We start from the raw sequence: 27,169 nt of genomic DNA, 5'->3' as shown, positions 1-27,169 counted from the left end.
CTCTTCCTCTGTGGTTTCCCTTCCTGTAATTCCAGATCTGACCACCTGCCTCTGCCCCTCTGGCTGCCTTGTCTTTGGTTCCTGCCATTTCCACCTGGACCCTGTGCTGGTTTCATCACCTACCCCCTTGTCCAGCCTCTCTTCCCTCCACTGCTGCTGCTGCTGCTGCTGCTAAGTCACTTCAGTCGTGTCTGACTCTGTGCGACCCCATAGACGGCAGCCCACCAGGCTCCCCCGTCCCTGGGATTCTCTAGGCAAGAACACTGGAGTGGGCTGCCATTTCCTTCTCCAATGCATGAAAGTGAAAAGTGAAAGTGAAGTCGCTCAGTTGTGTCCAACTCCTAGCAACCCCATGGACTGCAGCCTACCAGGCTCCTCCGTCCACAGGATTTTCCAGGCAAGAGTACTGGAGTGGGGTGCCATTGCCTTCTCCAAGCTTCCCTTCACTAATGTCCTTCAAATGGCAGCCAGGGTTGTCCTCTCCACCTGAGGGTTTCATCACCAGCTCAGCTCTGAAGATGTCATTATCAAGTTTGAAGCCCTTTTAAGAACTCCCTGGGGTTTAATAGGGACAGTTTTTCTGTTTGGGAGGATGAAGTTCTAGAGATAGATAGTGGTTATGGTTATACAACATAGTGAGTGCACTTAATGCCGCTGAGTTGTCATTTGAAAAATGGTTAAAATCATTAAACAACCAAACCAAAAGAAAAACTCCCCCAGAGTCCAGCTCAAGGCCCACCATGGCTACCCCAACCTCCCTTTCCAGTTCCACCTCTCCTTTTTTTCTTCATCTACAGAGTGCTCCAACTCAGAATGCCACTTGTTGTTCCCAAGACTTACCCCCACTTTTCCTGTTTCCTCGCCTTCCTCTTGAAAATCCAGGACTGGATCTATTCCTTTGCTCAGTGAAATTACCTTTTCTTCAACATTCTTCTGCAGGCCTCTATCAGCATGCCCACAGTGACAGGCAGCCCACTGCTTTACAAGACATTTTACCCCATCTCTGGACAGCTCAGATTGTAAGAGATGAGAGTTGGGGTTTGGGGTGTGATTCTCTGGAATTGAGTTTTGGCTTCATGATTTACTAGTAGTGTGACCTTCAGCTTGTCAGTTAAGCTCTCAGAACCTCTGTTTTCATCTCTGTTAACTGGGGACAATACAGGCAAACCTTGGAGATATTGTATATTTGGTTTGAGAACACCACAATAAAGCAAATGTCACAATAAAGCAAACCACACAAATTTTTTTGTTTCCCAGTGTGTATAAAAGTCATGTTTACACTATACCAGAGTCTGTTAAGTGTGCAGTAGCCTTGTGTCTAAAAAAATCATGTACATATCTTAATTTAAACATACTTTGTTGCTAAAAAATGCTAACCCTCATCTGAGTTTTCAGTGGGTCAAATCTTTTTGCTGGTATAGGGTTTGCAATGTCATGAGAATTATCAGAATGTGGTACAGAAACATGATGTGAGCAAATGTTGGAAAAATGGCACTGATAGATTTCTCAACACAGAGTTGCCACAAGCTTTCAATTTGTTAAAAAAAAAATCTACAAAGCACAACAAATCGAAACTCAATAAAGCAAGTTATGTCTGAAATGATATCCATCTCATAGAGGCATTGCAAATATTAAATGAGATACTTTATTTAAAAAAAAAAAGAGATAATGGATGTGCAGAATCTAGCATAGTGCCCAATACGTAGGTCAGAGCTAAAGAAGTGTTAGCTTGATGTGTATACATTGAATGAAGATCTGATGCATAAACCAAAACACAGTTAGGGCAGGGAGGAATCTGCGAGGTTGACTGCGGCAGCCGCTTGTAGTTCCCTAACAGCTAGTTCCCCTCCTCTGCTGGCCAAGTTGTGCCTCGTGTTCCTTGTACTTGGATGGGGCCAAGTCTGGCCAGTGAGTTCCATTTAATTGCTGTTTGACTCTCTCCAAAGTTTTCTTTTTCCTTCTCTCTTGGCAACAAGCAGCATTGAAGATGGCAGTTGTTCCATAAACTTGGGCCCCTGAGTGACTAGGGTATGTCAAGCTTCCCCTTGCCAAGAGAGAAACCAACTTTTCCCTGGGATGCTCCATTGAGATTTGGGGGTATTTGTTGCTACAGCAGAGCCTAGCCTCTCCTGACTGATAAACCCGCTCACTCAACCTTTTTGTTTTATAAGTGATGCCCAGGTGAAGAGGTGGTCACAGGGGCCTGGGGCCCTCATCAAGCCCACATCCAGTGCCTGACATAGCCGGCTTTATTCTCTCTTTTGTGTCTTTCCTCATTGGTCTTCCCCATTACTGAGCCTCCCATTAAGGAGGCGATTGAGATAACCCGTTTGACCGAGTCCCATTGACATCATGTACTGGTCAAACCCAAGCCTCCAATCCCCTTAGTTAATGGGCCTGTGGGAGGTGAACCCCACTGTGGTCTCATGTCCTTTCCAGAGTGTGGGACCAGGTTGCTCATCAAAGCTCACACCTGGACCATTGCTCCCACCTGCCAGCTGGTCACCTTCTTCCCCGTCAGTCGTTTCTCCTCTACGCCAGCTGCCAGAGTCATCTGAGTACAGCACAGCCTCCATCCTGGCATTCCCTGTTTAAAGTTCTGCAGTGACTCCTGCTGCCTGGAGAAGAGAGAGTGCACCCTGCCTAGCGTTCACGGTTCCCCAGGGACCAGCCGGACTGACCCCACCCATGCATCTGACCCACATGTCTCCTGCCTCCTCCCTTCTCCACCCGGTGCTCCCGCCCCAGAAGTGAGTGCTCACTTCTTCTGTATGCATTCCCCACTCTGAGACTTCGCTCATGCTGGCATCTAGGCCCAGGGTGCCCTCCCACCACCTCACTCTCTTCCTTATCGTCCAAGGCTCAGCTCAAATGCCACCTCCTCCAAGAAGTCTTGGTGGAATATCTCAGTGTGATTCGACCATTCCCTTCTTTCTGCATGACTTGTGTCTCTACCATGGTTCCCACTTTTATCCTGCCTTGTGTTGGGGCCTTTTGTTTCGGTCCTGTCACCCCAGTGAGGTGAGCGCTCCGTCATGGCCAAGACCTTTCCTGTGTCCCCATCACCTATCACAGGGTCTGGCTCTAAACCATCATCCCATGAGCGTGGACGGAACGAATGAGCGTGGACGGAACGAATGAATGTTCTAACCTTCACTGCACCTCTTACTATACCCTGTGAGGTTATTCCTGTACCTCCTCTAGATGATAAGTCCCCTGAGGACAGGGACCATGTCTTACCCTGTATCTAGCCCAGGCCCTCAGCAAATACTGGAGCAGTTCACCGCTCAGAAGAGCACGCTGCAGAGGTGGATATGGGGTAGAAAGGGGTGGAGAAGGCTTGGCAGCACCTAGCTGGAGTGTGGTCCCTCCTCAGCAGGTAACCAGGTCCCCATCCCCAGGGCAAGGGCTGACAACGCGTGATATTTGTGCATACCTGCAGCGGGAGCACCCCCAACCCTCCTGACAAGCAGCCCATATACGCTTTGTGTTCTTGACCCTGACTTTTTATAATGTCACACCTGCGTTTGCAGGGGTGGAAGGGTACTTACTGACAGCTAATTAGAAAACAGAACTGGTATCTACCAGTCTTTGAAAAATACTTTGTAAATTGGTTAATTGGCTTTCCCAGTGCAGAGGAGAGATGTGTGCTGCGACTCCATCATCCTCGAATAACACAGTCTGCAGCCAGCCAGGAATTCTGAGTGACAGCTTCAGGGAGAATACAGAAATGCCAGTTTTTCTCAGTATCCAAGATGGACAGTCTGGCTCTCTGGAGACTTATAGAAGCAGATGGTCTGTCCATCACCCTGGGGAAGGAGTGTGAAAAACTCAAGATGGCTGGAGTTAATAAGCTCTTTGGGACAGAGCTGCGGCTATGGTTACTTTTATTTCAGGCTGTATCCACCAGCAGGGCTTGCATCTGCCATGCAACAGTAATTTTGTCCAGCCAGTACATACTAAACACCTGTCTGGAGCCAGGCCCTTTGTGGACACAGGAGGGACAGAGGGGATGAGGACCGCCCAGTGCAGCAAATCTGAGTTATATCTCATCATGTCCCTTGAATTTTGGATTGACGTCAGTGTCCTGAATGATAGGGCACAAATTTTAACTGCACAGTGTAATTTCTTTCTACCTTTTCCCCTAATATATATATATTTTTGTCTCCAAATTCTTTTCGCCTTGCTATGATAATTTCCCAGGTTTGTTGATTTCCTTGCATTTCATCCTTCTAGCAGGTGGTTAAGAATGTTACTGGTCAATGCAGTCTAACTGCAGTGAAAAACAGCCCTGAATTCCAGCGATTAATGTCGTAAGGTGATTTCTGGCTCACATCATAGTCAAGTGCAGGTCAGAGAGTGTATTGGTTGGGTCCTCTGGGAAGCAGAAGCCCAGAGTTAGAGGTGCTTTGGGAGAAACGCTCGTGAAAGAAAGACGGGGAGAGCAGGGAAAGGCCAAGCAAGACTTCAGAGTGTGGGCAGGTCTGCCCCCCCGAAAAGAGAAGGGGAAGGAAGGAGAGGGGGTTAGAAAGAGATTCAGGCAATGGTGCAGCTCTGAGGAAGTCTCAGACAGGCCAAAGGGGCTCAAGATTGCCCATAGCTGAGTCTTGGGCTGATCCAGAAGTGATGGTGAGCATCTGTGGGTTGGGATTACCTGCGAAGAGTGAGTCGTGTGCTGCAGGCACTGCTCCCAAAGTCTGTCACCTTGGGAGGCTGCCCGCCCTGTGATAGTTTCTGTGGCAGCCCTGGTGCCCCTCCATGGTGGGCATAAGGATTTGGGGTTGGGAGGTCTAGGTCCTTGATGTCTTCCCCATTCACACTGTGGATGGAAAGAGAGCATAGAGCACCCATGGGAAGGCTTTTGACGCCACTCCTGGGCATAGTACCCATCACCTTTGCTCGCATCCCATTGCCCAAAAGTCAGCGGTCACACCTAGTTGCAACGGAGACTGGGGAGTGGACTATTGCTGTGCGTCCAGGGAGGACAGAATCCCAGCTCTGCTTCTTACTCACTGTGTAAAGCTTTGGACAAATTACTTACCTCTCTGACCCTCAGTTTCTTTATCTATTAAAATATGGATAATAACAGGACATGCTTCATAGTGTTGTTGGGGAGGATTGAGTTAATAAATATTAAAAAATTATAATAGTGTCTGGAACAAAAATGCTTTATAGAGACTGCTGTGCTATTATTACCATTCTTATTTCCAGATTTAATATGTCAGTAAATGTTTCTTGAGTAGCTACTCTATTCAAAGAATTAAATGTCACAGGGACTTACTTGTTTCTCTTAGCACTTAGTGGATGCTCAGGAAATGTTTGAATGAATTAATTTCAATGAAAAAATAATACAGTGTTTTGGATTCTGGTTGGCCATGGTGCTGGACTAATTTTTAAACATGGTTTAGCAATAATAAATGTTAAGTCCTGTGCTTTGGCTCAGAAAGTCAATCACAGAAGAACAGACAGAGATGAACTCAAATGATTGAGAAACATCTTGGAGTGTGAAAAGCCTACCAGTTTAAAAATGAGTTTCTCCCCATATCATCCCTCTGGGTCATCCCAGTGCACGGTGGGATGGGGAACACATGTATACTTGGGGCAGATTCATGTCAATGTATGGCGAAACCAATACAATATTGTAAAGTAAAAAAAATAATAATAATAATAAATAAATAAATAAGAAAAAATAAAAATTAGTTTCTGTCTATAAAAATAATATGTGCTTTAAAAAGTCAAGTAAAACAAGTAAGTATGAAGAGGGGAATTTTTTAAAACTCACCATCTTTAACTTGAGATGACTTCTAGTCCAGATGTCTCTCCACGCAGATGTTATGAGCAGAAAGATGGACAGAAACACTTTTAAAAAAAGATCATTATTACATGTTATGTGAAGTTACTGTTAAATTTTGTTCATCTGAATGTAACAGAAGAAAATAAGGAAGCATAAAGTAGAAGGAATTGCTGAACATTAAACAATTTTTCTTTACTATACAAATTATTTGTTTTTAAAATATATGAGGGTAATAAAAGATTATGAGGAGCAGTGAAGTTAGAGTCCTGACTATTAAACGGGAGTTTTCTGCCTTAGATGGTACAAAGTCCTTATATAGAAGGAGAGGAAATTAGCAATCTCACCACTTCTTTTCCCTCCTCCACATTCTGAATTTTATGTTACTTTATTATCTTTATATTGTTTCATGTTAAACGGGTCCATCTCTCACAGTCACTCCTTTTTATCACAAGCCCTCCTTCCTTGAGATCTATACTATGATTCTTTTTGTGGGTGGCTGGATTTTTAACATCAAGTAGTTCCTTCCTTCCTTCCTCCTTTTTTATTTTCTAAGAACGGTTCATAGGTGTTTTCTTACCAAGATTACACATGCTGATTTAGTGATTTTCACTGATAGCAAACGCTATGTGAAATAGGGACTGCGGTCTGAGGCTGCATTAATAGAAATCTGTGCTCAGAATGTGGGAGGTCACCATTTCATTTGTTTTAGCAATTGTGGCTAGGTATCCTCTAATCAAATCAATAAGGAAAAGACAAACAATCCAACAGAAAAGTAGGCAAAGTCACTAGTCTAAAAGAGGAAGTAGAAACACAAACATATGAAAAAATGACTTATCCTCTTCAATAATCAGGAACATACACATTGAAATGACATATCAAATACCCATCAGTTCAATTCAGTCGCTCAGTCGTGTCCGACTCTTTGCGACCCCATGAATCACAGCACACCAGGCCTCCCTGTCCATCATCAACTCCCGGAGTTCACTCAAATTCATGTCTGTCGAGTCGGTGATGCCATCCAGCCATCTCATTCTCTGTCGTGCCCTTCTCCTCCTGCCCCCAATCCCTCCCAGCATCAGGGTCTTTTCCAGTGAGTCAGCTCTTCGCATGAGGTGGCCAAAGTATTGGAGTTTCAGCTTTAGCATCAGTCCTTCCAATGAACACCCAGGACTGATCTCCTTTAGAATGGACTGGTTGGATCTCCTTGCAGTCCAAAGGACTCTCAAGAGTCTTCTCCAACACCACAGTTCAAAAACATCAATTCTTCGGCGATCAGCTTTCTTCACAGTCCCACTCTCACATCCATACATGACCATGGGAAAAACCATAGCCTTGACTAGACGGACCTTGGTTGGCAAAGTAATGTCTCTGCTTTTTAATATGCTGTCTAGATTGGTCATAACTTTCCTTCCAAGGAGTAAGCATCTTTTAATTTCATCAAATACCCATAGGACTGGCAAAAACTAAAGTCAGTGAGTATGAGGAGTAATGAGATATCTCTAATACTGCTGGTGGAAGTGTAAATGGATAAAATCACACTGACACAATGTGGGAAATACTGTGAGCAAGTGATTCCATTTCTGGGTTTATACCCTAGAGAAGCTCTGCATATGTGTGGCAGGAGACACACACAGAAATGTTTAGCTGTCTTGTTTACAACACCAACTAAATAAAACACTGGAAACAGCCCAAGTATCCATCAACAAGGAAACTAACAGATAAACCATGGCATGTTCACACAACGGAATACTACACAGCTGTCAGAATGAATGAACTACAGCTTTATTCAACAACAGAAATCTCACAAACGTGATGTGAAGCTATAGAGGCACGTTTCAGGCATGATTCCATTTACATATAGACTTAAAGTGAAATTAAACAGTACAGTGTTTGGGAAACATACATATGATAATAAAGAAAAGCCAGGAAGGATAAACACAAAATTCAGACTAGGGGTTCTTCCTTGTGAAGAGGAATATGGGCAGAGTAGGCACCAGGGGCTTCAGCCTAAGCTGGCTGTTGGACATACTATATGTTCACATCACTATTTTTCATGTTTTGTATAAGTTAATGTGTATATATATTCTTTCCTATGAGTGAAATATTTCATAATAAATTCTTATTTAAAATAAAACAGTGCTCTGAAATGACACTGTCTAGAGATGGAATTCTTACCATTTTTGACCTGGGGCAAATTTTTAAACTCCTCTGAACCTCCATTTCCTTCTATTTGAGATGGAAATAATAATAGTATCTACCTTACATAATGCTATGAGGAATGAATAGGGTAATTTATATGAAGTTCTTATTACCATGCTTGACACAGAGTGAGTACACAATACACATTACTTCGTGTTGCTTTCCTGTGCAGGGCAGATGGAGGTATTTGGGGTGCTTCCCTAGAAATATCTGTCCTCTGAAGGCATTCCTGAGGATGTCCATAGACGAGAAGGATGTGAAATCATATCATTCAGAGATGTTTAGAAGAGCTAAGGGGTCTACAGCCATATCACCCTGAACGTACCTGATCTCGTCTGATCTCGGAAGCCAAGAAGAGTCGGGCCTGATTATTACTTGGATGGGAGAAGAACTTAGAGTCATTTGGCCTGAAAGCATCTCCTGGAGGCAAGCTGGCTGAGTTTAGGTGTCTGAAGGGCTCTGGTGGGGGTGAAGGACTGCACATGTTCTGTGAGATTCTGGAGCAGGGGTAGACAAGCTGCAGTCAGTGGTCCAAATCTACCTACTCCCTGTTTTGTAAATAAAAATTTATGGGATTGCACCTGTGTTCACTCATTTACATATTGTCTGTGGCTGCTTTCCTGCTCCAAAGGGTTGAGAAGTTGCAACAGAGACCGTGTAGCCCACAGAGCCTAAAAATTGCCTGGCCACTTACAGGAGAAGTTTGCTGACCTTTGCTGTAGAATGAGAAGCTGGAATGGGGGATGCAAAAGCAGGGTGATCTCAAGACTAGCATAAGAACTTGTAAGAAGAGGAGCTGCCCCAAGGCAAAGAAGCTCCCTGGTGAGGTAGTGAGACTGCTGGTACTGGAGGAGTGTAAGCAGATGCTGACCACTCCAGGAGTAAGATGCACAGAGGACGGCTTTGTACGGGGGCATGAGCTGGGCACATTAGCTTTCACATTCTCCTTCAACTCTGAAATTCTGTGCAGAGTAATTCCCAGTTTCAAATTGGTCATTATTAACTCTGACATTTTCTTGGCGTTCCTACATTTTAACTCTCAGCAACATTTTCTTTGAAATTTTTCAGTCAAAAAAGTATTTTAATTCTTTAAAAATGAGATTTAAATGAAAATGGATTTTATTCTAGAGTTCTACTTTTTTATTAAAAAAAAAAATCATTTTCATGGCTTTTGGATCTATTCCCACATATAGGCACTGAATTTTAAGAGCTTGTATGTGTCCATTATGATTTCTCTGTGACAAGTCCATCTTGGCAGGGGAGGAGAACCCTTTGGAAGTAAAACGGGAAGGGAGTTTGGAGGTAGTGACCATGAGCTACTGGAGATGTGAAGTCAATGGAAGGCAAGGGGGTGGAAATCCTGACGAAGAGAAGGGAGGGAGGGAGCGGGGCAAGAGTGAGGACCTCCCTTGTGCCAGAGCCCGTGTCCGAGTGGCAAGACTGCAGATCAGAGGCTGTAGCTGGTCATTTAGCCTTAAACTATTGCAAGAGAACGTGAAGTCTGGTGGATTTAGATCCCTATCTACCAGTCAAGTGTGCCTGTGCTGACTGTCAGAATACCCTGCAGAGGGGAGTGACGGGGAAGGAGGGGGGAGGGGAGGGGCGAGGGGAGGGATTCCTAGTTGGGGAGTAGGGATAAGAGAACAGGATAAAGTCTGTAGCTTTCTTAGAGGACACAAGAACCCCCTTACAGGGGCTCTGAGAGCAATTCTTCAAAAGCCAGATTGCTCAAAGACAAGTTGTCATAAATAATTTCTCAGAATGATGCTTTTGCCCAGTGACCAGCTCACTAAAAGCCATCTGACAGACACCTTAAGTGGGGAATAGAAAAGCTTCAGCGTTTTCCTGGCTCATGGAGGGGGAGGTCTGGACCCCACAAGAAGAGGACAGTAATAAACAGGCATTAGGGGAACGTCTCCCAGTACAGCATTTAGGAAGAACTGAAATGTGAAATACAGTTGAAATTGACTTTCACTTGCGCCTCAAGGACAATCCTTGTGAAATAGCCACGTGAAGTGTCTGCAAGGAATCCCTTGAGAATCTCAAGTTTAGAGAAATCCCCCAGTGGTTTGGCGAATTGATCATCGGGCAAACTGATGTGCAGTGGATGAACTTTCAGTGAGAGGCTTGTAGTGTGTGCTCAAGTACGGGCTCATCCAGGCTCGCCTGCGGGGCACCCGCCCGCACTTTCCTGAGCCAGAGACAGAAATGATACACAGGCAAGAACTTCTGGGGTCATCTCCTTTGCGGTTTTCAAACCTCTTTTTGCAGCTCTCCATGAAATCCTCTTTTCAAATTTAAGTATTATATGGCCCCTTGATGCTGTATATAGAACAGATAATGGAAAACTGCTGGTTGAAGTGAAAGTGAGGCACCCAGAGCCCCTCTCACTGGCCCCCAAACATCTCTGCTGGGTCACAGGCCCCTGATGGGCTGAATGTGAAAACCTCCATGCTGGTCCAGCCACAGAGACTCAGCTTTGGTCAACTGGAGAGCCCATCTGTTGGGGCCACTGACCATGTCAGCTCGGAAGAGACAATATTAGAAATGGGGGGGAGTGACATTAGCCTCTCAGATGGGACAGGTAGACGCAGGTGACTTTTACGTTGTACTCACTGTGGACTGCTCTCTCAGAGAGCTGGAGAAGCGCCCTTCTTCCTTCCTTCCCATCTTTCTCTCCTTTTCTTTCTCACTTGGTACCCAGTAGAGTATTTCTCCCGCCTTTGCTCAAGTGTGCTGATCAGGAAGGGGCTTGGGCTCCTAGCACTGCCCTGAGGGGAATGGTCCTTTCTAGAATGCTGCTGACTTCCCTTCCCTTCACCCATTGAGCTGAGTTCTCTAGTCTATTGAGAAGGCTCTTAACTGGGGGGTCCCTAAATATCTCCCCTAATCCTGAAAGGACAGTGGGCAAGTCTCTTCACCTCTCTAATCCTCGTTGTCTGTACCTGAAAATGAGGGTGCTGGGTTGGCAGTGCCCCCACATTTGGCTCTTACACTCCAGTAAAGGCTAAAGAGACTGGGTCCCAGGGGAGCATGGAACAGAAATGTGCCTAGGTTAGAAAACGTGTTATTTTGCCACATTAGGAAATTAAAAACAAAAGCCTGCTACTATCTGCAATTTTATAACAGAAAAACGTTTCAACACCATACAAACCACAAAGGATCTTTAAACTAAGGATAGTTGTCTAAATGGAGTACATTTAACATTAAGGAAAATCTTGCTATATTATTCTTATTTTTCTCATTTTACCTCACTACTTAGTTTTCTATTGATGCTGCAACAAATGTCCACAAATTTAAATGCCACAACCACACATTGTCTCACAGTCCATGGGCCGTAAGTCCAGGCCTGCATGACCCTCTGCTCAGAGCTTCCCAAGGCCAAAATCAAAGTGTTAACTGGGCTGGGTTCTGGAGGCCCGACTATTCAGGTTATTGGCAGAATTCAACTTGGAGCCAACAATAGCATGTCAAGTACATCTCATGCTTGGAATCTCTGATTACCCCTCTGCTGTCAGCCAAAAAACATCTCTGCTTTTCAGGGCTTGTGTGAATACATTGGGCCACCTGGGTAACACTTTAGGGTCAGCTGATCAGTAACCTTAATCACATCTTCAAAGTTCCATTTGCCACAAAACATAACAGATTCCTTAGAGTAAGACTATGGATGTCATGGGAGCCAGAATTCTGCCCTCCACACAGCTTGGTGAAAACTGAGTCAGATAAAACTTTTGCAGCTTGAATACCTGTGGCCAAATATGCTCAGATTTTTGAGTTGATGTATTCAGAAGGTATCTGTTTGTGAGAAGCCAGGACATCGTTGTTAATGAAGAGTCTTGCAGGGACCTGGTACTGGGGAAATATTTGCTGAACAAAGAGGTATTAATAAGTTCATTGTTGCTAATATTATTTTAATGCAACTTTGATTATAAATCTTATGGTACTGTATCATCACTGTCATTAGTATAGATTAGAAAGCAAGCTAAAGTCATTATAGGAATGTATTAAAATGGAAAATGACTCAGTATATCATGTTAGAAACAATTAAAACATGAACTGTTCTGTTATATCTGCTTGTGCTCTGCCCACGAAGGGAAGTGTTGCTTTCAATCAAGGAACAGGAACAATTAATAGAGGGCCCCAAGAAACAACAAGAATTTCATCTTTCTTCCTCCTGACCTCCCTCCTTCCTTCTTCCTTCCTTCCCATCTTTCTCTCCTTCTCTCTTTCTTGGCAAAAAAAAAAAATTAGCTTGGCTAATTTCTGTGCCTGCTAAGTCATTTCAGTTGTGGCCACCTCTTTGCAACCCTATGGACTGTAGCCTGTTAGGCTCCTCTGTCCATGGGACTCTCCAGGCAAGAATACTGGAGTGGGTTGCCATGCCCTCCTCCAGGGGATCTTCCCACCCAGGGATGGAACCCACATCTCTTAAGTCTTCTGCATTGGCAGGCAGGTTCTTTACCACTAGTGCCACCTAGGAAGCCAGGTAGCTAAAAAATTTTCAATTAAAATTTTCAAATTTAATCATTTCCTGAACCCTTCCAGAGGACTATCCACACTCTAGGCTGACGTGCAGAGCGCTCTTTAGCCTTAGCCCAGGCCACTTTGTCCTCATCCTTGGTCTTAAGCACCCAGCCCCCAGAGCCCGCCCTGGCACTCCCCCATGGTGCCTCTGCCCCAGCACTGAGCCCTATCCACCCCCTACTGGGGCCACCCATGCGCTTATCTCACTGGACAGTGAGATCTCTGAGGCCAGGATCCACGTTAGACTTGTGTTTCTATCCCTGTTGATGCCCACCGTGGATCTCAGTCCAGAGTCTCTCAAACAGACGAGGAGAGAGCAGCAGATACTACCCCATGCTGGTCCCTCTTTACGGTCACTTGAGGGGAAGGGAGTGGGCAGCGAAGGTAAGAAGGGAGACACAGAATGGACAAGAAGACAACGCTAGGGAGAGATATGTGGAAGCAGAAAACCGGGGTGGGCGGGTGGGAACGGATGCAGGGAGGAAGTCATTGGGCCCCTCAGGCATCCGGCAGACCTTTCCTGAGTCCTTAGGGAGGCTCCTGGGTAAATCCTGGAAAGACGGCACCAGAACAATGATCAAAAGCCTTGTCCTCAGGTGGCTGCTTTTTAATTAAAGGACAGTGAATATACAGACAAATAAAAGTAGAAAAGCTGACTTCAGATAATTTTAGGAGCTACATCATAGCATTAAATAGGACGGCAAGTTAGAGAGTGACTGGGGGTGGGGACCATTTCGGGTAAGGCAACCGTGGAGACTTCCTTGAGGAGGTGACGGCTAAGCTGAGACTTGAATGATGAGGAGTGAGCCATGCTGAGAACCAAGCAAGTATTATTCTCGTCAAAGTAAAAAGCAAGTGCCAAGGCCCAGAGGCAGGAAGGAAACTGCTTTTCCTTTCCAGGATCAAGAAGGAGGCTGGTGAGTCTGTACTTGGTGAGCAAGGGAGCGAGTCGAGGGAAATCAGGTCAGAGTGGAAGGCAGGGCTAGATCTTGTGGCTCTCACATCCATTATGTTAAGAAGGATGAAGAATATCATACCAAACTATAGTCAGTAATACAAAATAGTTTTTATATAACCGAGTTAGAGCATTTTCTAACAGCCCTGCTTTAGGGTTATCTGATGGGGAGGAGGGTGAAATTTAAGGCCCAGATATCTTATAATTCTCTAAAACTGGTAAGATGTGCTGGTTTTCAATAATTTCTGTTTCTGCCCCTAAAGGTGATAGCTTTATTGCCCCATGGGACATTAACCAGTTTTGTATCTAATTTAGCAATCTTATTTCTTGTTTTTCCATTCCCTATAAAAAATCTGTATCTCAGATTTTCTTTTGAATCCACTTTGTTGTCCAGCAGATTCCCTTTATTAATGAGTTAAATAAAAGGTTGATGTGTACCCACTATTGATTTTCATGAGAATTATGTTTTTAACCTTTTGAGAATTATATTCTGATAGGAGTTTGGGTTTTAAGTGCACAGAAAGCAGCAGAGTAAAAAGGACTAATTTATGTTTTACAAAGAAGCCTCAGACTGTGAGGTGATGAACAGGCTTAACTGGGTCTCAGGGGAGCAAGACACCCAGTTCGCAGCCTCCCTCTGTCCAGGGAGAGACGGCCACTCGACTGGATGAGAGAGGAGGAGGTGGAGAGGAGGGAGGTGAGCTGTGACTGACTCCCAACATCCAGGACATCTGTCCTTGTTCATTTCCATAGCGGGTCACCAGGATCTGCTTTCCTCTCTCACATGTGAGCTCCTTGGCAGGGGCTGTGTCCAAGTTTCTCTGTTCGTTCAGCCTCCAGCCCTGGGCTGAACATAGAGTGGTGCTTGGCAAGTGTCTGCTGAATGAATTCTTCCACTTAGATTCACGTCATACTCCTCCTCCTTTTTTATTGTGATAAAATATATGTAACATTAAAAAAAATGCCACTTTATTTTTAGGTGTACAGTTCAGTGACATCAAGTATATTCACACTATTGTGCAGCTATCACCCACCATCCATTTCTAGAATGTTTCCGTCATCCCAAACTGAAATGGAACTCATTAAACACTGCCTTCCCCATTTCCCCCTGCTCCAGCCCCTGGTAACTTTCTATCTTTGTGAATTTGACTATTATAATTACCTCATCTAAGAGGAATCTTACGTTTGCCCGGTTGTGTCTGGCTTATTTCACTTAGCAAAATGTCTTCAAGTTTCATCCACGTTTTAGCATGTGTCAGAATTCCCTTCCTTTTTTAAGGCAGAAAAATACTCCATTGTTTGTGTAAATCACAATTTTGTTCATCCATTCATCTCTTGATGAATATTTGGGTTGTTTACACTTCTTGGCTACTGTGAATAATGCTGCTGTGAACATGGATATACAAATATCTCTTTGAGTCCCTGCTTTCAGTCTCTGGGGTATATACCCAGAAGCAGAATGCTGGATCCTATAATAATTCTGTTGAATTCTGTTTTGGAGAACTGCAGTATTGTTTTCTGTAGGAGCTGCACCATTTTATATTCCTACTAGCAATGCACAAAGATTTAAATTTCTCCACATTCTTGTCAGTGTTTATTGTTTTCTGCTTTTTTGATAATAACCATCCTAATGGGTGTGGATTTATTATCTTTTAAAATACAGATGACTGTGATGGGAGAGGCCCAGGTTGAGGAATTTTGGGGCCCTTTCCTCAGTGTGGTCTGAAGGGAGATAGCTAGGAACCTAAGGTCCTAGATTTGGAGGGTGCTCAGAGGGAGGAGAAGCAGGAAGAGGGGTACTGAGACCACACCTCATTGTATTCACAGCATGGGCTCAAGACTGGCTTAAAGCGAGGCCTCACGATGGGAGAACTGATACCCAGGTTTCCCATGAGGGAGTTCTGTTTGTGTGAATGCACCATAGGGCCCTTGTCCCTGGGGAAAGCTGTTTCTAATTTTGGCTTCTCTTTCTGTGTGTTGCTCCCCAGTGTGATAATGCAAAAGGGTTGAAAGCCTTCTACGATGCGATAAAATACGGGCCGAACCACTTGATGGTGTTTGGAGGAGTCTGTCCATCTGTTACGTCCATCATCGCAGAGTCCCTCCAAGGCTGGAATCTGGTACAGGTAAGGTCTGGGCCACCTTTGGTGGGGGAGCTGTCTTTGATTGGCCACTAGTCTTTCTCAACCCACTCCAGTGTTCTTGCCTGGAGAATCCCAGGGAGGGGGGAGCCTGGTGGGCTTCCCTCTATGGGGTCGCACAGAGTCGGACATGACTGAAGTGACTTACCAGCAGCAGCAGTCTTTCTCAGGGATGGTTCCTTGCCCAAGATGGTTCCTAAATTGCCAGGTTCAGGCCTCTCCTGCTCTTTTCGGGATGATTGCACAGCCTGCCACTGTCCTCACCGCCTGGCCTGATTCTCTGTCTTGTCCTGGCCAACACAGTGGGTTTCTAAAGGGCAGCCCTGACACTGTCACTGTGTGTCTGAGATATATCAGTGACTCCCTAGCACGACTTTCAGGGCCATCGACATCCAACTAGTCCTCCTATCCAGTCTCGTCTTCGTCCCTGCCACTCACTCCATGTACAACCCACCTTTCCTTAAGTACACCCAAGACCTTCAGGCCTCGGAGTCCTGCTCTAGCTATTTCCTTAACCAGGTGATCCAGACCTCCCTCCCCCACTGAAATTATTTGGTCTGCCAAGACTGCCTTTCTCCTTGGTTAAGCCTTTCCTGGCGCTTTTGGCTGTTTCTCACTCTTTATACTGGCAAATGTTATACACTGTCAGATGTTCCACCAGTGAGTATATGGTCTGTTGCAGGTGAAAATCACCAGTGCTAACTCTTATTTGGAATGTGAGAGAAAAATATAAAAAATGCGAACCTAGGATGAGTGGTGGCCTAGGCACATGTTTTATTTCTTTGCTTCATCCATCCATCCGCCATCCATTCATCCATGCAACAAATATAATACAACTTACTATGTGCCTGGAATTTGGGTAGACACTGGGCATTCAGTGTTGGACAGGATGGGCATGGTTCCTACCCTTTCAGAGCTTACATTCCAGGAGGGAGGCAGGCAGTAAGCAAATAAACAAGGAAGTAGTAATAATAGTAAGAGCAATACTTGTATATATGTCAGACTTGCAACATATCAGACGCTGTTCTGAGCCTGTATTTTCATTAACTCATTTACTCACTGTAACTGCTCTATGCTGTCGGTACTATTAGTATCCCATTTTATCGATAAGGAGACCAAGGCACACAGAGGCTAAATAACTTGCCCAAGGACCCACAACTCAGAGATAATACCACCAAGATTTAAACTCAGGCAGTTTGACCCTTGAAATAAGATTGGGGTAAGGAAACGGCTAGAATAGAGGGGATAAACAGTGGCTGTCCCCTGGAAAGGAAAGGCCCCTCGGAGGAGCTTAGACCTGAAGGGTGAGAAGGGGTTGGTTGGATGAAGAGTATTCAACGTCAGGATGTAGACAGCCTGTGATGGGAACAAACCTGGCTTGTTGGGGAAACAGCAAAGAGGACACTGGAGCTGGAGTGTGGGAGTGGTGGGTGGGGAGTCAGGGTGGTGAGCAGGAGAACGAAGGGGTGGGCAGGAGCCAATCCCCAGGGAGGTCTGGTTTCATTCTGTTCATGGTGATTAAAGTCCTCTCTGAGTCCAGCCCTGGGTGTATGGGGTGCTGAGGGTGGAGCCCCAAGCTGGCGGCCCAGAGGGGAGGGAGGCAGCAGTGGCAAAGCTCTGACAAGGGAAGGGTGGGGTCCCAAGGGAGAGCCACCCACTCAGCCAGCCCTGGGTTCAGGAGGGCTTCTCAGGGGAGGTGACGTGGAACTGGCTGTGAGGGAGGAGAGGGCGTTGGACAGCTGGAGACGTGGAGGAGAGCGCTGCTGGCAGAGGAAACTGGGTGGGCAAAAGCGGGAGGTGGGAAGGAACGTGGGCTCGGGGAGCAGTGAGTCACTCACTGTGGCCGAAGCAGGCCACGCTGAGTGTGGGTGGCTGCAACCGTGGTTGAGGCCGGGAAAGCAGCTCAGCGTGCTTTGGTGCAAACGTAGCCATATAATGGGACCCAGCGCGGTTCGAGTGTGCCAAGGCCCCTGGCTTCCCAGGGGCACCTGTCTGTGGTGCTGCAGACAGCCTTGAGACCTTAGTGGAGTCAAGAACCTTCTCTGTCCTTGAGCAGCCTCTCCCCAGCTCCCAGGAGCACGCCAGACTCCTGCTGGTTGTGCCAGGTGCTGCCTCTCTGAACCTCAGCCTCCCCTGGGTACAGCAGGGTAGTAAGAGGATGGACCTCACAGGGCTGCTGTGTGGGCTAAACTTTTAAACAGGGATTAGCACTGTGCCCTGGCATGTCCTCAGCAATAAGGGTCTCTTGTTTCATTGTTGCCGGCACCCCTGCCCCGCCTGCTGCTGCTCCCAGAGTTGAATACCCACTTGAATACCCCCACCACTTAGTGTTCCTTGTCTTTCCTGGAACACTGTTCCCACCACCTGAAATATCCCACTCTCTCCATGACCTATATGCCAAGACCAATCCAATCTCAGAGATCCAGATTAAATGCTGCCTCTTCTAGGAAGCCTTTCCTTATTGCACTCTCTAAAGTAGCCCCTCTGGAAATTCTTTCCCTCTGTTTCCCCTGTTTATTTCTAGCAGAGCATGTACACAGCCCACCCCACCCCAAGCCCCTCTGCCTTTCCTCCTCTTAGGACTTTGCAGATATGGGGACGTTATTTAGTTGGGCTGTGAATTCCTCGAGGACAGAAAACGGGCCTGCATTACTCCTGTTTTTTCTGGTGCCTCTCACTTCACAGACCTTATTAGGTGTCTGTTGAATAGTCAGAGGGAGGGAGGCTGAGATGGAAGGATCTGCAGATAGATGTTTTGCCCCGACATGAGAGACCAAGTTCTCTGGAAAATCCCCATCCCGAGAGGAATCCAGGAACCTCCTGGCCTTCTCATAGCCTCACTGGGAACCGTCTGCCCCTCAGAATTCTTTAGGAGCTGCAGGAGCAAGCACAGTGTTGCACACTCCTGGCTTGGCAGCTAGTAGCTTTGCAGCCTTAGTATGCACAAGAGGGCCTCTGGCCTAGAGAAGTTGACAAGACAAGAAATGGGTTATGAGGTGGGGGCTGTATTATTTATTGCTTCCCTGATGGCTCAGTGGGTTAAGAATCTGCCTGCAATGCAGGAGACACAGGAAACGCCGGTTTGATCCCTGGGTCAGGAAGATCCTCTAGAGGAGGAAATGGCAACCCACTCCAGTATTCTCTCCTGAAAAATCCCATGGACAGAGGAGCCTGGCAGGTCCGTAGGGTCGCAAAGAATTGGATAAGACTGAAGCAACTTAGCACTCATACATACAGTGCAGAAACAGTATATCTGTGGTATTTCAATTTCATGAGTGTGGTGGAATTAGGAAAAATACAGATTTCTTAGGAGAATGATAATAAAAAAAAGATTGAGGAACGTATATGGTTCTACATCACTTCCATATCACATACCATGTTCCATTAGTAAATGAATTACACTGTGTGGAGAATAGTCTATCCTGTATCCAGGTGTTTCCTACTAGACTGTAAGCTTCTTGGGGGCAGAGAACTCTCGTTTTCTTCATCTCCTAGTTACCAGTGCCTAGCACAAGGCCTGCCTGGTACCAAGTAGGTCCTCACAGAGTGCTTAACTGAACTAAGTGCAGGGAATAAGCTGGGGAGTCTGAAACACTCCATGGCAGAGTTTCTCACAATGTGGACTTGACCATGAAGAGGCCAAGGACTTGCGAGAACAATGCAGATCCTCAGCCTCCAGCTCAGCAGAATCCCTCTGCATTGTCAACAGGGTGATTCTCGTATTCCATCCACCCCACCCCCACCCCCGCCTTAGGCATCTGCTACCAGACGGTGGGGCAGATCCAGGGCTCCAGCTGTGCATGGGTGAGGGACACCGAGGGGCTAAGAGCTGGGCAGTGGCCAGCAATTTGGAGAGTTCCAGGGACCTGAATCACAGGGTGAGCTCAGAATAGACTTCTCCCAGCCTGAGAAGCCAGGCAAGGAGGAGGTAGGAACAAAGATGTGGGTCCCGATGGAGAGTAGCTCTGGAGGATTTCTGCCCCCTCTACTCTTGGAGAACACAGCCCCGTTTGCTGTGGATTGGATTCTGGGGGCCCCCCCGCCCCCTGTCCTGCCCCCTGAGGCTGAGTTTGAAGAGAGGGTGGGTGAGTGAGTCTGCCGTCGCTCAAGGGGTTTGATCAGTCCCTTAACTTATTCAAAACTGGGCTCTAAAACAGAGTTTCACAAATGGGAAAATGCATGTAATTTGTGTAATTGAAAAGGAGCTCTGACTGCCCTTTGGGGGAACAATGCTTGCTGGACAGAGACAGTCTGGAATGCGCAATCAGTTGTTTCTGTTCCCCGGTGCTACAAAAATAGAGATTTGCGCCACAAAGGGGTGAAAATTCACTCTGGTGCTAAAATCAGTTAAATTTAACTTTTGCCTTTTGCTGGGCTTCTTGATTCATGGTTGCTGCATCGAGAGGCTAATATTGTTTAAGCTGTGATGTGAGTCACTGGGAGCGTCAGCTCCTCCAGCTAGAGGGGAGGATCTTCACGAGTCCAGGGCAGGCAATGCGGGCTCTGTCCCTGTCCTCCTGGTCAGATCCCACTCAGGGTGCGGGGCTCAGATCTGGGCCTCACCCCAGGGGAAACCCACCAGGGCATAGCCTTGGGGGCATCTGGGGAGGGGAGGGTTCTGTCTGTTGGAGAACTGAGCACATTCAGACTGGAGAGCCTGCAGGGCGCTGGAGAGGACAGAGGAGTCCTAGCTGCCGGAGCTGCATGGCTCTTTGAGAGACTTTGCCGGGTTTCTGAGATGTGGGTGGGGAGATGCAGGAGCATGGCTGAAGTGAGAGGGAAGCAGGGCTTCCCTGCAGTCATGCCCTTGCTGCTGGAGGCATCGGGCGTGGAGCAGGCTTCCTGGCTGCGAAGTAGTGAGTTCCCTGTTGCCCAGATTCCCCAAACATTCTGGTCTCATCCAGTCCTACTGTTAGGGAGATTTAATACCCAGAGTAGGCATACACCAGGTTGCTGGCTGTCACACTACATGGTGAGCGTCATTTATGACGGCCAAGGATGTGCTCGTGTTAATGCAAATTTCCGGGCTCCACGCTGAGCAGGTCCAGGTTAAGGGATTCATCACATCCTTCAAGGACTGCGGACCCCACTCCTCACCCCCACTGTCGTTTCAGGTGACGCAGATGCAGTTGGTTTCTGGGAACTCGCTAGGCCAGGTGATCTCTAAGTCCTGTTCGTTTCCCAAAGCTCAGAACACTGACGAGTGCTGCTGGTTCACACAAGTTTAATTTACAAGCCCCGGTTGGAAGGAGGACATGGAGGAGACAGCGGGGGCTGCTGCTGGGGCCAACAGCCCAGGACAAAGCCTGCAGCCTGTGGCATGGCAAGAAGTTCTCCTTCATCCCGCCCCTCTCCTTGTCACCTACCTGCTCCTCCGTCCAGCGGCCACTTACAGGCTGTTCCCTCAGTCTGTGGTCCCTCCCCCTGGCAGAGCTTGCTCATTCTTCCAGATGCGGTTTGGCCGCTTCTTCCTCTGTGAAGCTTCCCTGTGCTCTCTTACCTGCATAATCTTCCATGGCGTTTGCTGCCTTGTGCCTGCGCCTCCCTCCACCCCCGCCCTCAAGCGGCCGGAGGGCAGGGCCTGGTGTGGTCCTGACTCAGATCCTGAGTGGTCCCTGGAGCTGGATGCCTGACTTCTGCACCTTTGGCTCGTCCCTAATGATGAGGGCAGACTCAGACTCAGACTCAGAGGGACCCGAGGGCTTTCCGGCTGCAGCCCCTTGGTAGAAGGACGTGAAGGGACATCTGAAATGATCTCTGGCTTGGCTTTAGCCCACATCTCTCATTTCTGGCCCTGATGCTCTGTAACTGATATGCTTCCTTCGAAATGTTTTCAGCCCTGCTCAGAATCCTTTCCTTGGAGATCTGAAGGTGGCTAGCTTCTGACTCTGCCTTGCACAGTTTTGGAGACATTCTATAAACCTCCCCGCAACGTAGTCTGTCCCCCTGAAAGCACGGAGCCCGGGGATGAGTGGGAGGATTTGGAGCTGGGTGGGGAAGATGGAGGCAGGGTAGCTTGAACAAGAGATGGAAGCAGAGCCAGCAAAAATGCAAGACGTGGCCAGAGAGGGTTCACACCCTGAGACCAAGACAAAATTCTTTCTAGGGAGTGAGATGATAGTTGCCTCAGCTAGCAGACAGAAATAGTCTCGCTGATGAAAATAAAGTCAGGTTCCTGAAGGGATAAAGGGCTGCTCGCTGGAAAACGCAAACACTCTTTCGTCAAGAACCGTATCCCGCAGAGCCTGTCCTTTAAAAGGCAGCTGGAGCAGATTATTAAATTGTAGATGCTTTTCTCCTGGCACTGTCCCAAGCCTCCCCTCAGCGGGCAGCCCACCCTGCCCCCTGGACAGCCCCGACACTCCTTTGAGGACCTTCCTGGGCAGGACCATTTCAGTTTGTGTGGTGGGGCAGTCTCCTTGGCAGAGCTCTCGCGAGGGAGTGGAGGTGAGGAGGGCATGTGGACGGGAGAACCCTGACTGTGTAAATGTTGGCGCATTAAGGACTTGGTTTCTCAAAAATCTGAATCATGCTTGGTTTTGACATAAAAAAAACACAAATCTGTGAAAACCCTTAAATCAGGCCCTTTGCTATTTACTGAATTCCAGCATAGCTCTAAACTGTTGGTCAATGCCATTTCTGTTATAGGAACAGAAAATTTGTCATCTGGCTTGATTTTCTCATGTGATCATCTTATGAAAGCTATTGGTTGCCTGAGAAATCAAGATACTGTTTCTTACTTAGCTTACTTAGTTTGTGGACTTTGATATGTATTCATAGAAAGGCATCAGGTCTGGGTCCAGTCTCCCTGCTGTATAGACTGGGAGCAGAGGCCCAAAGTGGGATCTTAACCAAATTCTCACAGCAAAGCTGGATCCCGTAGCTCACTTCCAGAGCTTTGTAATTACCCCCCGGTCTTATTTTCTTTCTCAGCCTCACTTTTTTCTCTCATGTAAAATGGAAATAGCAAAGTAGACTCATATGTTCTGTACAGCTGTGAGAATCAATGAAGGTGTTTCCTTTTTTAGCTGACAGCATCTTTAGAGACTGCAGAACAGTAGCTGCTCTTATGATGTCATGATGTGACAATGTCACAGTGAGAGGGACTCCTCCCAGAAGCAGACCTCTGATGATAGTCCCCATTTTGCGTCAACAGCAGAGGTTATTTACTCTGGCACTGCAGACCCGAAACAAAGACATAGCGGGCAGGATGGGGGTTCTTCAGAAAGATACCCAAAGTGCACATGACCTCTGCTTCTCAGCCCCCTAGGGTCAAAATCCAACGGGCCACACCCCCTGAAAGAAGTTCAGGGTGAAAATCAGGAATTAGGCACTCTGTGCTCTGAAAAAAAAAAAAAACTGGCAGAACAGGCCTTCAGATAGTTAGATCTTTTCAGAAAAAGGTTTTATGAGTTCCAATTCTTACATCTTCTCATACCTAGAAAAACACTGATGTCATTAATGGTGAAATCTGCTTTGGCTATTAAAAATTTTTTTTTTTTTACAATTAAAAGTCAAAATAGAGTAGCTATATTTCAGACATCCTGGGAAATAACTATTTCCCAGATATCCTGAAAAATGATATTATGGGTGTGATTTCAGATTAGACGCTATGACCTAATGTAGAACTTAATGCTCCTGTAATGCAGTTTTGCTTCTGTACTTTGCTTGCTGCTCATAAAACCAAAGTTACTCCATTTTAAGATAAGTTTGTTTTTAAGTAAAGATTCCTAAAATTGTTTTTGAAAAAATAAAAAAAATAAAAAAAAAGGAAAAAAAAAAAGAAAAAAAAAACAGAAATGAGATAAAAAAAAAAAAATCCAACGGGCCAGAATCCTGCCACTGCCCAGCCCACGTGACTGCCACGCCCTTGCCATGGGGTGGGCGATGGGAACTGTGGACCTGATTGAAAACCACTTAGGAGCTGTGGCGTGCTTAGGCATGGCTAGGAGCTGTGCTGCTGCTGCACAGCTCTCTAAGAAAGAGAATGGAGGCCAATAATCCAGGGCGGGTTGGAGCCATTTCTTGGCTCTGGTCTCCAGAGGGGCCATTTAGCACATTAATAATCTATGAGATGCTTCCACCTTCTGGATTCATTAAAAAAAAAAAAGAAAAAGAAAGAAAGGTGGGGGAGGAGAAAGAGAAGAAATATTAAAATGCACTATGGGCTGTGTGGAGGGGGGCAGGAGAAACCTGAGGACTGGAGATTACGGATGGCCCCTCATGGCAGTGACATTGGAGGCCTGGTGCAGTAAAGGAAGGTTCTGAGAGCATGTGGAGGGTCGTTCCTGAGGGGAGCGAAGGTTTCCAGCTATTGGTTTGCATGCAAATAGGTGGGAGGACGAATGAGCGCTCAGCCAGGATCCTGGCAGAACCCATTGATAATCTGTGGGGAAAGGAAAGTGCTCTGTTCCCGTTCATTCATGCCCTTATTTACTTACTCATCCCTTTATTTAACAAGTGCAGTGCCTGCTGTACACTCCCCAGAGCAGCACAAATCCCACTGCTCAGTGCTGCTACCCCAGGACAGGTGGGTATTGGCAGAAGAGCAGTTAGGCCGAGTAGCCAGAACAGAGGCTGGGAATCTAGAAGCTCTGGGTCTTTGTCCCTCCTATGTCTCTCCCTGACAGTAGGCTTGGGCAAATCGGCAAGCTCCTGGAGCCTCACGGAACTCATCTGTGAAATGGGCTAACTAAACCTGCCCTTCTGGGGCCACTGAGAGCATCAGGTAGGACAGGGAAGGTGGAGCAGGTGATGGCCCTTTTCAGACTGCAGCCCCTATAGATTAAGGTTCATATTACCATTACTGACACTTTTGGCGTCTGAAATGCCAGCCAGGCCCCAGGCAGGGGGAAACTGCTTGAAAAACTATGTCTCCATTTGTCTCTAGATTAAAAGTTTTGTGGGTGAAATGAACTATCACAAACCAGGAAGGTGATTCAGAACAGTGAGATTAAAACAGAGACCCTGCAGGAGAGATCAAACAAGCCCAAGGCATCTGTAAGCAATGCGCACACCCTCTTCCCTGGTTGAGTTTTCAGAGAAGCAGAAGCAAAGAAGGGCACGATGCTATCGAGTGCATGGCGGTTTCCAGTCTATTCCTGCCAACGACCCAACCCATATCTTTCTTGTCCATCTGGTAAAAGATTCAATTCAAGGTTCTGACCCCCATTTTTAATTCAAGACCACGGTATCTAAAGTAATATCAGTTCCCAGCGTGTAACTCCAATGGCCTCATTGTTGATGCGTCTCTCACCGCCTGGAAATATGCTGGGTGTAAATAATTCATTCTAAATAAATAAATTACTCGCGCTGCTTACGGTACGGCTGATGCTGCTAGGGAGCAGCCCAACTGCACATTATGTTGAGTCGAGTCTGGAATTACAAGTTGAATCTGGAAAGAACTGGAAAAGGAATCAGAAAAGGAAGTCCCTACAGGAGGACCAATGTGTAAAACAGGGTGACAGGACAGAGTACATTTGTGCTCAGTCGCCTCCGACTCTGTGTGACCCCATGGACTGAGCCCACCAGGCTCCCCCATCCCTGCGATTCTCCAGGCAAGAATGCTGGAGTGGGTTGCCATTTCCTTCTCCAATGCATGAAAGTGAAAAGCGAAAGTGAAGTCATTCAGTCATGTCCGACTCTTCGCAACCCCATGGACTGTAGCCTACCAGGCTCCTCCATCCATGGGATTTTCCAGGCAAGAGTACTAGAGTGGGGTGCCATCACCTTCTCCGGATTCAGGCTGAGGATCCACTTTTGGAATGTCAGAGCGGAAATGCAGTTGCAGCAGTGTTCTCAGCTCCTCTGGACGTCCCTGCAGTCAGCATCAGGGACCACAGGGCTCTTGTCAAACTGGGAGGCTCTTTCAGCCATGGTGGCCAGGAGCACAGAGGGGACCTGTAGTTCCACACAGGGAACAAAGGAGAGGGCACTGGGTCAACACGAGGACTCTTGGCTGGCCATCCTGGGCCTGCCATCTTCAGCTGGATGGCTTTACGCGAACCACCTCCCCTTGCTGGAGCCTGAGCATCCTATCTGTGATTGTCTGCTTTCCTCCCAGGACTGTGGTGACGCTCATGTGGGGCAAAGCCTGGGGTGCTTGGTGGCTCTGAGGCAAAAAAAAACAGGGCTTGTGTTACAGTGTGGCACCGACGGCCCCTTCCTTGTCCTGTTTGATAAGGTAGGCTTGTGCCCATTTGTACAGATGAGGAAACAGAGGCCCAGAGGAGCTAACGTACTTGGTCAACTCTTAATACTAATAATAGCGGTGTTTTTCTTGGGCTTTGGTCACATGGGCTGGGATTCCCATCCAGGCTCTGGCACTTGTTAGCAGGTGGTCGTGGACAGAGAACCCTGGCGTGCTGCAGTCCATGGGGCCGTAAAGAGTCAGACACGACCGAGCGACTGAACTGAACTGTTTGACAGATTACTTAGCCTTTCCCATGCTCAGCTTCTCGTTCGTGACCTCGGTGGCACTGTACTGACCTGACTGGTTGTAAGATGACCTGACATGATCCATGCTTATACTCCTTCAAGGACTGGGGCACCCACATGGCCTTCTGCTCTGCCTCCCAGGTAGGGGCAGGGTCATGGGGTCTGGACTGGCTCCCTGAGGCTGGTTGTGTAGCCTCGGTGCATCCCTTTCTGGGCTCCTATCATCAGTGGAGAGGGGTGGGCCAGCTGATGGGCCAGATAACCTTGATAATGTTGTGTCCGGATTCTCTGTATCTCCTGTGGCTCAGAGCCATCAGCACGTGCCTTCACCCTGGTAGCTTCCCTCGTGGGCCCTGCGTGTGATTCACAGCCTGGGGCCTGGTTCCCCTTCCATTTCTAAGCAGCTTACCACTTAGGCATGGCAGTCTGCCCCAGAGCTCTGCAGGCAGAGAACCTTGCATTACAAGGGTCACTTCCTTCGAAGTGACCCCAGAGAGGTGAGACAGCCTGCATGAGGTCACACCACAAATGGTGACAGAGCCGTGGTGCCAGCATTCTGTTGGGTCCCCCTCTCTTCCTTCCCCGCATGCTGAGGGATAGAACCTGCTCTCTGCAGCTCCCAGGCCCTTGCCTATGCTATGTCCACTGCTTGTGCCCTCTCGATTCCCCTCTGCATGTGGCAGAGTACTCTGCATTTTCTGATATTTAGTTCAAATGCCGTCTCCTTGCAGATCTCTGATCTTCCCCAACCTGCTCCAGCTGCAGGAGCTCCTTGCCGCCTCTCTTTTCTTCACTTATGTCATCTCTGCCATTTCTTCAGTAGATTGCAGTTCTCTGATGAGGTTTGCGTCTTACCCATTGCACTGTGAACTCCTTCTGTGAACTCCTTGAGCCCTGGCTGTACCCAAAGGACCTTGCATAGGACCTGGCACTTAGTCGGTATTCAGAAAGCATGAGTGAACACATCTGGGTGGCATGTTACAAAACCAATTTGTAGCACCACTGGCCTACATTTCAATGGCCTTGGCCATGGGGCGGGCACAGTTCTAAACACTGTGCATAAATGAGCTCATTTTCTCCGCACACCAACTCCACAAGCTGGACACCCCCTCCTCATTT

At 47.1% G+C, this 27,169-nt stretch overlaps 1 protein-coding gene across 2 annotated transcripts in view; it reads left to right on the top strand.

Annotated features, from left to right (window-relative positions):
• The window catches only part of GABBR2 (gamma-aminobutyric acid type B receptor subunit 2), a 379,938-nt gene that overhangs the window by 109,105 nt on the left and 243,664 nt on the right, over positions 1 to 27,169 (top strand). For both annotated transcript variants that reach the window (XM_055427123.2, XM_055427124.2), the window contains exon 2: positions 15,461 to 15,598. In XM_055427123.2, the coding sequence (XP_055283098.1) occupies positions 15,461 to 15,598 (138 nt within the window). The remainder of the gene's footprint in view (positions 1 to 15,460; positions 15,599 to 27,169) is intronic.

Source organism: Moschus berezovskii, chromosome 7 (genome assembly GCF_049115385.1).
Source record: "Moschus berezovskii isolate FMDL1 chromosome 7, NW_MosBer_1.0, whole genome shotgun sequence".
In the NCBI taxonomy this organism is placed as follows: Eukaryota; Metazoa; Chordata; class Mammalia; order Artiodactyla; family Moschidae; genus Moschus; species Moschus berezovskii.
This window is presented reverse-complemented; position numbering and strand designations above follow the sequence as displayed.